The 10,284-nt window shown below is 48.0% G+C and overlaps 1 protein-coding gene across 4 annotated transcripts; it reads left to right on the forward strand.

The window, feature by feature from the left end:
* LOC307205665 (intelectin-like protein) lies at window positions 1-9,799 on the forward strand. Of its 4 annotated transcripts, none has more exons than XM_079958354.1 (8): window positions 3-128; window positions 1,789-1,901; window positions 3,438-3,602; window positions 4,274-4,521; window positions 5,374-5,532; window positions 7,173-7,293; window positions 7,596-7,699; window positions 9,532-9,799. In XM_079958354.1, exons 2-8 carry the CDS (start codon window positions 1,841-1,843, stop codon window positions 9,679-9,681), a joined length of 1,008 nt encoding a protein of 335 aa, XP_079814480.1. In that variant the 5' UTR covers window positions 3-128; window positions 1,789-1,840; the 3' UTR covers window positions 9,682-9,799. The 4 variants fall into 4 exon arrangements, with proteins under 4 accessions (XP_079814483.1, XP_079814480.1, XP_079814482.1 ...); XM_079958356.1 differs by having other exon boundaries at window positions 1,789-1,889; XM_079958355.1 differs by lacking the exon at window positions 3-128 and adding an exon at window positions 1,589-1,706.
* The last annotated feature ends 485 nt before the right edge of the window (window positions 9,800-10,284 follow it).

The raw sequence follows: 10,284 nt of genomic DNA on the forward strand, positions 1-10,284 counted from the left end.
CTCGACTAAGGTCCGTTTGTCTAAAGCAGAGGGCAGTTGGCAGAACGCCAGCGCCTTTCCTTCCATTTCCACGGCCGCCGCTGAAAGCTGCAGTTTAGAAACTCCAAACGAGCTGAGCTGCTGAAAGGGTGAGCTATTAATTAATTAATTCATTATCATTAATTGGATTCCTTACCTACCCTTCACCTTAAGGTTCCAGTGTGGGTGCTGGCAGCGTAAAATGACAAGAACAACAAGAATGACAACACCAGTTTAATGCGAATTACGGTCCAAAAAAATAGGGTGAAATCTAAAATACCGTATTTTTTGCTCTATAAGACGCACCAGACCACAAGATGCACCTAGTTTTTGGAGGAGGAAAATAAGAAAAAAAGTATTCTGAATCTCAGAAGCCAGAACAGCAAAAGGGATTGCTGCGCAATGAAAGCAGCAATCCCTCTTGCTGTTCTGGCTTCTGGGATAGCTGCGCAGCCTGCATTCGCTCCATAAGACACATACACATTTCCCCTTACTTTTTAGGAGGGAAAAAGTGAGTCTTATAGAGCAAAAAATACGGTATATACAGATACATGTGGTGTCAAGGGCCAGGATAAAGAGGTGGGTCTTAATGACATGACAGAAACTACATTTTGAAGCTTTGGAATAGACCTCTGTGGGGAGGGAATTCTGCAGATTAGGGGTTGTCACTGGAGAAAGCCCTCTCTTTAGGGGCAGACCTTGGTAATATGCCAGGCTTTGGGAAGGAGGCACAAGACTCTGTGGTCTGGAGACTAGTTGCAACAGTCCAGCCATCCTGTCTGGCTGAAGGGGTGGTCTATGCCACACCCACCGCAATATTTTGCTTGCCTTGAAAATTCTCCCCTTCTCACTGTCCTCTAGAATATTGGCCTGGCTTTGTAATAAACTTACCCCTCCCCATGTCAGTCTGTTCTCTTTCCCTCAGATTTATTTGACAGGCATTTCTCATGGCCTTGGGGACAGTTCCGCTTTTGCAACTGGAACAAAGAAATTTCAAGCAGGGGTGGGCGGGTGGAGGAGGCTTGCAGCTCCAAAATAAAGTCTGAAAGCATTTTTGTGCAACCTCCAATCACCCAGGAGCAGGACTGGGTGAAACTGTTCCTGGTGTTTTCAACCCTAAGTTTGGTTCACCAAATTTCCTCAAATTTAAAAATGTGCTCATGAAAATTTATCAGCATTTTAGTGCAAATTTCTCCTAATATCCTCATTCATATGGATATGTCCAACAGACACATTTTTACAAAGTTGTTTCCTGTAATATAATGTATTTTTTTGCATGCAATAGTCACAGGTGTATTTATCTTTATGCACACTTCACAATAGTATATGCAATCTATTTGTATATACTGTACACTTGTTGGCTGGAGGACTTCGTTGCAAAATTCAGTGCCAGTTTAAAAGGATGGCTGTACTTTGGTTCACATATTTTTTCAGAAAGTGTAAATATGGTGTGTTTTCCTTGGATTGTGGACTGAATCAGGAAATTGGAATTGCTGACATTGCAGTTTTTGTTGGGATGCAAAGAGTACTTTGGTACTCTTTGGTGAGAGAACCTCAGCAGAGATTTATAGTCACAAAATATTCAGCAAAGTGTGGAGGTAAAGGCTGCTAGACCCTTAAAATGTGCCCTTTAAAGTCAGTACCAGAGTTTCCCTCTTCCCCCAGCATAGAAAAAGACTGCACATTCAGTAAGTTAAAAATATTTTACTTACAAACTCTTCAAAGGTCAGATTCATGTGGATTTCTGCCTGAGAGACTTTTTTTTTGTAGGTGGTGAAGAGTGATTCTCACGAAATAAAATTGATCCCTCCCACTCAGAAGAATGAAGGCGCTTGTGGCCATTCTGCTTTGTGTGATTGTCTTCCCAAATGGTTTGGAGTGTGGTAAGTCTATGTATGTTCATAGGGGAAGAGGGGAGAACTAGCTACATAATGTTTTGTAAAGCTTTTATTGCCTCAATTTCCCTCCTTAAAACCACACTGACATTTTCTTTCCTTCTCCGCTTCTGAACCAACCAAAGGGCCACACTACCTTATGTTTCAAGACCACTCTCTCACAAACAGCTGCCCTCCAAAAGGACAAAAACATATTTCCTTCTCCACCCCAGTTCCCCTTTTCTTTCTTTCTCTCTCTTTCTCTCTCACACATACGCAAGACATAGAATGCCTCCACCAGTGCCAAAGTTTATTGACCAAAGTTCTCGCAACCCCCCCTAACAGTTTTGTAGCAATTTCTTAAACATTTCAGCAAAAAAACCCTGCTTGCACATTTTCCCCAAGTTTTCCCAGACATTTTGAAAGGCTGCCGACATCTTCACAAGACAATATCACCAAAGCAACTATCTGTAAACAAACAATAAACGTCCAGAAAAATGGCAAAAGTAGTTTCTCTTCCAAATAGGTTTTATCTTAAACAATTGCAAACGTATTGAGTAAAGAGCTCACTTGTAATATATCAGTGGGTCAGTGCTCATTTCTTTTCTTTTGGAAGAAAACCTATTACATGTGTCAATTGCAGTAGCCATTGTATCACCACCCTTCTGTTCATTGTTTTATTGAAATTTCTGCCGTGCAAAGTCCTGGATTTTCCAGTCCTATGGCTCTATCTAGGGAGATTTAAAAAAAGCCTCAAATCAATTTACAATCAAGGTAAGAAATAAAATAATAAAATAAATAGAAAGGAGTTTTAACAGTGTCGCATAACATCATTGGTGCTACCCAACTGCTTAGAAAAACAGAAAAATGATTTTGCCTGGTACTGAAATGATGACGAAATCAGTGCCAGTCAAATTGCCAGGGGAAACATTCCCTTAACAGCACGGCTACTACAGGGAAGGCCCTGTTCTCTTACCGCCAACCCCTGGACCTCCCTTGAAGGTAGGACACAAAGAAGATCCTCAGACGGTTTTAAGGGGGAAAGCGGTTCTTTAGGCATAGCAGTCCCAGTGTCTGATCCTCATCTTCATCAGACATCCTAAACTGAGGCGGTGTTTGGCAGCTGGGTGGGAATGTGGGGCAGGATTATGAGAATTTATCATGGTGATGGCATGAAATAAGACCGTCCAGAAGACTTTACAGTGGCACCTCTGGTTGCGAATGGGATCTGTTCCAGAGGCCCATTTGCAACCTGAACAGAACGCAACCTGCGCCTGCACATGCACGGGTCGTGATTCGCCACTTCTGCGCATGACATCATTTTGCGCATCTGCGCATGCGTGAGCGGCGAAACTGGGAAGTAACCCGTTCCATTACTTCTGGGTCGCCGTGGGACACAACCTGAAATCGCGCAACCTGAAGCTATCATAACAGGAGGTATGACTGTAGATTGAGAGGTCCACAAAACACATTCCCACCTCTTTCCCCAATAAATGCACTCCACCTTTCCTCTCCTGAGTCTAATAAGGAGGCCCTTCTGCGCAGACACGGACGGTTGCATCGCCTCCTTGAAAAGAGACATCCTCACGCTGATGGTCAAATGGGAAGATGCCAGTTGCCTCCAGAACCAGCAGGGCCTGGTCCCAAACCTCCTCCAGACCCTCCCTCGGAGCTGCAAGGAAATCAAAACGGCTCTGGAAGGAGCTCCAGGTAGGTAAGCCAGGAAGGAGACACGCCCGATCAGGGGCTCTTCGTAGGCATCTCAAGGGGGTTCGACCAAATGCCCCTTTACGTCCCTTCCGACTCTACAATTCTATGATTCTATGCTCACCGCGGTGTCAGGGAATGGTCTGAAAACGAGAACTGGGGACTGCATTCTATGGCAGACCAGCTTCTCTCTGATGGAGAGCTGTAGGGGGAAGAGTCGCCTCCCTCCGTCCACAACCTGTTCAGAAACAGAAAGAGACAGGAGCTGAACAGCTTAGGGAGGAGCTACCTAGTTACGAGATAATGACAAGGGAGACAGAAGGGAGGGTGCAGCTAGCTGAGACGCCACTTGAGAGTGTGGGGGACACTGCCCTCACCATGGACTCGGAGGTCCGAACGTATCAGGGAGCAAAAGAGGCAGAGGGTCGGAGGAAGGATTTAGAGTAGCCAGCTACCCTCCTTGTGAAGAGCTGTATATTTGTGCTTGCGACATGATGCTGTAATAAAAGGACCATAAATATATCAAATGCTCGTTAATTCTTATCTGTGGAGTTCCCGAAGGGAGGGGAGGACTCTCCACACCTGAGATGTGGCAAGGATTACAAAACGTGATCAGAGTCAATGCCGCCAACGGAGAGAGGGTCATAATGATAGCTTGTTTGGCTCATCGGCAGATGGGTTGTATTTCCTGAGCACGGAGGATGGTGAGATCTACCAAACCTTCTGCGACATGTCCACCAATGGAGGCGGCTGGACGCTGGTGGCCAGCATCCACGAGAACAACATTTATGGGAAGTGCACCCTGGGAGATCGCTGGTCTAGTCAACAAGGGAACACTGCCAATTACCCAAGTGGAGAAGGCAACTGGTCCAATAACAACACCTTTGGGACAGCTGTGGGCTCAACGTGTGATGACTATAAGGTGAGGCTCTGTTACCTTTCTTGAGTTTCTTGAGGACGTGGGTGGCGCTGTGGTCTAACCACTGAGCCTCTTGGGCTTGCCAATCAGAAGGTCGGCGGTTTGAATCCCTGCAACGGGGTGAGCTCCTGTTGCTCGGTCCGAACTCCTGCCAACCTAGCAGTTCGAAAGCACACAGTGCAAGCAGATAAATAGGTACCGCTGTGGCTGGAAGGTAAATAGCATTTCCATGTGCTCTGGTTTCCTTCACGGTGTTCTGTTGTGCCAGAAGCAGCTTAGTCACGCTGGCTAGCTCAGTTGGGGGGGGGGCTTGTGGACAGGTCAAATGACCTCCGTGGGCTGCTTCCAGCCCATGGGCCTTAGGTTGCTGACCCCTGCCCTATAACTTCCTGCCTAACTTTTCATTCCACTTTGGTTGCGTTATGGAGTCGTCCCTCTAGATGGCAGCAATGTGTTAACCTTGTGGAAGCATCACAGAACAACTACCGTATTTTTCGCTCTATAAGACACACGTTTTCCCCTCCAAAAATTAAGGGGAAATGTGTGTGCGTCTTATGGAGCAAATGCAGGCTCCATGGCTTCAGCGAAAGCAACACAAAGCCTCCGTTTCTCCTGCTGCTTCACTGAAGAGGCGCTGCGGAGAGAGGGAGAGAATTTTCCCACCTTGTTCTCCCCCTCTAAAACTAGGTGCGTCTTATGGTCAGGTGTGTCCTATAGAGCGAAAAATACGGTATTAAAGCAGAGTCTTGTGTGGATGGTCCATTATGAATCCGCCACCGAGGCACTCTGATTGCAGAATAAGGCCCTGACTAAATATATAGGTGTTTTCCCCTACCCTCTTTTAATATTTTACAGAATCCAGGCTACTCTGACCTCCAAGCACGGGATATGGCCATCTGGCATGTCCCAAACAACACCCCCATGAGGGAATGGCGTGACTCTGCCTTCTTGAGGTATCACACCGAGACCGGGTTCTTGTCTGTAGAAGGAGGGAACCTTCACGGGCTTTATCAGGTAACTGATGTGGCTGAATGGACAGTCAATATTTAGTGCCTCAGTTAGCCTGGACCTCTCACAAGGAGGTGGCGATGTGTGTTGGAGAGCAGGAGATTTCCAAATACCCGAAAGCCTCAGATGTAGATCTCAGAGGTCCAGGTTCCCATCACATCACAAAGCCACTTCCGGCCTGCCCAGGAGGTAGGGTTGCGGGCTTCACGCCCACCCCCACGTGAGCGGGGGCTGGTTTCAGCCCCCGCGAGAACAGGGGAATCCCGGCTGGGTCTGCCCTATTTAGGGCCGGCGCAGAGGGGGCTCGCCCTCTTTTCGCCGGCTCGCCCCCATGTTTTCCCACCCTCCCTCCCTTTAACTAGGCTTAGGTAGGTCTTTGACTTTGCTATGGACTTTGGTCTGTCGCCGAAAGGTAGGAAAGGTAGGAATTTTTCCCAATTGGCAATTTGTAGCCTTTTGGTTTTTCGCCTACCTCATAGCAACTCGTCACAACTTTTCGGCATTGGCGGTAGGCATTGGTAAGAAGGGGTTAAGAGGATGTGTGTGGGGGGAGGAACGCCATCACCTCCCCCCAGCGAGCGAAGGGTGGTCCGTTAAAGGACTCCGGGGGGCGTGGCCCTGTCCGAACGCCTATGGAGGTGTGGGCCAAAGGCACGCCCCAGAGCGGTAACCCGGGGGAGCTCCTAGTCGACGTGCCTCGGCAGGAGACTCCCCCGATAAAGTGTTAACCCTTCCCCGTGTCTCCAGCAAATGGGCTGGAGCCGGATAGTCGATAGGACCAATGCCTAAGCCAATGCCTCTCATTCCTGAATTCAATAAAGTTGTGGCCTAATTCGCCCAATTAACCTTAATTATGGTGTCTCGTGTCTTTATTTATCCTGGTGGGGGGCGGGAACTCGCCACGCAACTTCACTCTGCCCTCTGTTATGACTTCATTAGGGAAAACATGGGAAAGAGATGCTTGCCATGCCCCCATGGCCCAACCCCCGGGTGTACAGCATGAGCGCCGCTCTGGGTGTCGGAGCAGCTAGCTTCACCTCTGTCTGGAGGCTGTAGATGCTTCTGAATGCTAGTTGTTGGAAACCGGAGAAGGGGAGAATATCTCTTGTGCCCTGGCCCTCCTTGAGGGTTTCCCATTGGGGCATTGGGTTGACCAATGAGAGAATAGAATACTAGACTAGATGGGCCATTGGTCTGATCCAGCAGGCTTTTCTTATGTCCTTAAATGTGATCAAATTAATAAGTAAATAAGCAAGGACACAGGGAGGATGATGCAATTACAGTGGTACCTCGGGTTACATACGCTTCAGGTTATAGACTCCGCTAACCCAGAAATAGTGCTTCAGGTTAAGAACTTTGCTTCAGGATGAGAACAGAAATTGTGCTCCGGTGGTGCGGCAGCAGCAGGAGGCCCCATTAGCTAAAGTGGTGCCTCAGGTTAAGAACAGTTTCAGGTTAAGAACGGACCTCTGGAACGAATTAAGTACTTAACTCGAGGTACCACTGTATATTCTTTTTAAACAAATTTGATGCTCAGGCTTGTATGCTTCTAAGTTGAACAGGCCAAGGTCTCTCTCTCTCTCTCTCTCTCTCTCTCTCTCTCTCTCTCTCTCTCTGGTTTATTTCCCATTTGTTCTTCTTTCCAGCAATACCCAGTCAAGTTTGGGCTCGGCAGCTGCCCAGGTAATAATGGCCCCATTGTCCCTGTCGTCTATGACACCGGAAATGCACAGCAGACGGCGTTCTATTACTCTCCAAATTCCAGAGGCAAGTCCATTCCGGTCTGAAGATACACCCACATGGATTTTCCTACAAGGATCCTGGGAACTTTAGTTTGTTAAGGGAATTGTAGCTTGGGGAGGGGTAAGTTAGAACCCACAGGATTCTTTGGGGGGCAGAGCTCTGTGCTTTAAAGGTAAGTTGAATGTGCATCATCCATTTTATGGACGTGAGCTTTGTCCCCATGCCTTTCAAAGAGGATTACACAAATTCACGGAGGAGGAGAAAGCTGTCAATTGCTATCAGCCACCAAGACTGTGTTCTCCCTCCCCGCCTCTCTGTCTTTCCAGGTGAATTTGTCGCTGGCTACATACAGTTCCGGGTCTTCAACCACGAGAAAGCTGCCATGGCGCTCTGTGCTGGGATCAAAGCCACCGGCTGTAATACAGAAACGGTGAGTTGTAAGTTGGTGGAAAGAGAGCCAGGACTCAGCTACATTATTGTTGTTGTTTAGTCGTGTCCGCCTCTTCGTGACCCCCTGGACCAGAGCACGCCCGGCCCTCCTGTCTTCCACTGCCTCCCGCAGTTTGGTCAAACTCATGTTTGTAGCTTCGAGAACACTGTCCCACCATCTCGTCCTCTGTCGCCCCCTTCTCCTTGTGCCCTCCATCTTTCTCAACATCAGGGTCTTTTCCAAGGAGTCTTCTCTTCTCATGAGGTGGCCAAAGTCTTGGAGCCTCAGCTTCAGGATCTGTCCTTCCAGTGAGCACTCAGGGCTGATTTCCTTCAGAATGGATCGGTTTGATCTTCTTGCAGTCCATGGGACTCTCAAGAGTCTCCTCCAGCACCAGAATTCAAAAGCAGCTACATTAGCAAAGAAAAAAGGAACTGAACGCGTTTTACACATGCAACAGCAGATGGCGGAAGGGAGAAGGAATAGTTTAAAACGAGATTTCCCCAGCGGCGGAGCTAGCTGCTCAGGCACCTAGAGGGGTGGGGGTGGAGGAGCTGCCCAGGGGGGCCCTTGGTGCCCATTGGGGGCAAGCGGCACTGCAATCAGCAGCCATTGGGGGCAATCGGTGCCCAGGGGGGCGGGGTGTGATCCGCTCAGGGGGGGTTTTGTCACCCCTCTTAGGGATGACACCCGGGGTGAGCTGCTGCCAACTACCTACACCCTTGGATTTCCCCTTGGATTTTTTCTCCTTTTATTTAAAACAATATAATTTCTGGCTTACCGTACTTTTCCGGGTATAAGACTAGGTGTTTTAAAATTTAAAATTATGTTGATAATTGTGGGTTGTCTTATACATGGATACAATCTCCCCCCATTTTCTCAATTTGGAGTCCCCAAAATAGGGGGTGGGGCATCTTATACTTGGGGGCATGTTATAAACGAAAAAATGCAGTACAGTGGTACCTCGGGTTAAGTACTTAATTCGTTCCGGAGATCCGTTCTTAACCTGAAACTGTTCTTAACCAGAAGCACCACTTTAGCTAATGGGGCCTCCTGCTGCCACCGTGCGATTTCTGTTCTCATCCTAAAGCAAAGTTCTTAACCCGAGGTACTATTTCTGGGTTAGCGGAGACTGTAACCTGAAGTGTCTGTAACCTGAAGCATCTGTAACCCCAGGTACCACTGTATTTATAGTGGTTTCCCCACTGTGTTTAGATCCACTCCCGGGGTGGTGTAGCGGTTAGAGTGTCGGACTAGGACCTGGGAGACTGTGGTTCAAATCCCCGCTCAGCCACGGAAATCACTGGGTTTTACCTTTTGGGGTGGGGGTGGGGGGTAGTTGCTGCCTCTCAGACTAACCTACCTCACAGGGTTGTTGCGGGGATTAAATGGGGGGGGGGGGAGGAAACCACGCCTTCCACTTTGCAGGAAAAAAAAGTGTGATAAATACCGTATTTTTTGCTCTATAAGAATCACTTTTTCCCTCCTAAAAAGTAAGGGGAAATGTGTGTGCGTCTTATGGAGCGAATGCAGGCTGCGCAGCTATCCCAGAAGCCAGAACAGCAAGAGGGATCGCTGCTTTTGCTGTGCAGCGATCCCTCTTGCTGTTCTGGCTTCTGGGATTCAGAATATTTTTTTTCCTTATTTTCCTCCTCCTCCAAAAACTAGGTGCGTCTTGTGGTCTGGTGCGTCTTATAGAGCGAAAAATGCGGTAAATAATAATAAAAGAGGCAGGATAAGTTTGGGAGCTGCTTTGTCCCACTGGCGAAGCCGAATATGATGAAGGCCACTCCCAGTTCCGAGCTAGACTCTCCCAAATTTCCTGTCTCCAGTTCTGTGTCGGTGGAGGAGGGTACTTTCCAGAATCAAGCCGGCAGTGCGGCGACTACACGGCCTTCGACTGGGACGGCTACGGCACCCACACTGCCTGGAGTGTTTCAAAACAGTTGCTGGAGTCTGCAATGCTGATTTTTTACCGCTGAGTCCAAGACCGCTGCTGATTCTCTGAGCACCAGAACTTTGGACTGGAGAATGAGGACGTTTCCCCCTAGCTAAATCTCATCTCATGTCAACAAGGCTAATACAACCATCTGGTTCATACGAGTCTCAGTCTTTCTTGCATCATCCTATCAAAAGCATCGTGCCACTGCCCATGAATTCTAGTTTCGTCTTTTCGTGGTTGCATTCTGACCAAGCTGTCTGCTTACAACATTGCGGGGAAAGGAATGAATATCGCTGTTTGGGGGAAGGGAAGGCATTTGTGACGAGGGGGTGGAAATTCATATCAGCTTGCATTTGACTTGCTAAGCTGTTTCATTAGCCCTTCCCGAAATACTATGGGAAGCAGAACCGCCCTTCCAAATTGGCACCTTCTCGAATTCTGTGGTGCAGTTCTCCATTCAAACGAAAATGGTATATCAGGAGAAACTGTGCCTAAAGAAATATATATGTGTGATGCATTCTGTCAGGGTGGTTCTTTGCCAAAGTGTGTATGTAATGGTTCTAGGGGGTTGCTCATGTGTAAGTTGCCGCCACTCTTGGCTTGGTTGCCTGGTTGAACCCTTTCTGTCTGGACAGCCCTTCAC

The sequence above is a fragment of the Podarcis cretensis genome (assembly GCF_951804945.1).
Source record: "Podarcis cretensis genome assembly, chromosome: 16".
Classification (NCBI taxonomy): domain Eukaryota; kingdom Metazoa; phylum Chordata; class Lepidosauria; order Squamata; family Lacertidae; genus Podarcis; species Podarcis cretensis.

What these genes read in the sequence shown, in the direction of transcription:
- LOC307205665 (XM_079958354.1), top strand. Translation starts at nt 1,841, where the DNA reads ATGAAGGCGCTTGTGGCCATTCTGCTTTGTGTGATTGTCTTCCCAAAT. An exon ending in GGCTCTGGAAGGAGCTCCAG is followed by an intron (nt 3,603 to 4,273) that starts GTAGGTAAGCCA and finishes GCTCATCGGCAG; the next exon opens with ATGGGTTGTATTTCCTGAGC. An exon ending in CCGGCTGTAATACAGAAACG is followed by an intron (nt 7,700 to 9,531) that starts GTGAGTTGTAAG and finishes TCCTGTCTCCAG; the next exon opens with TTCTGTGTCGGTGGAGGAGG.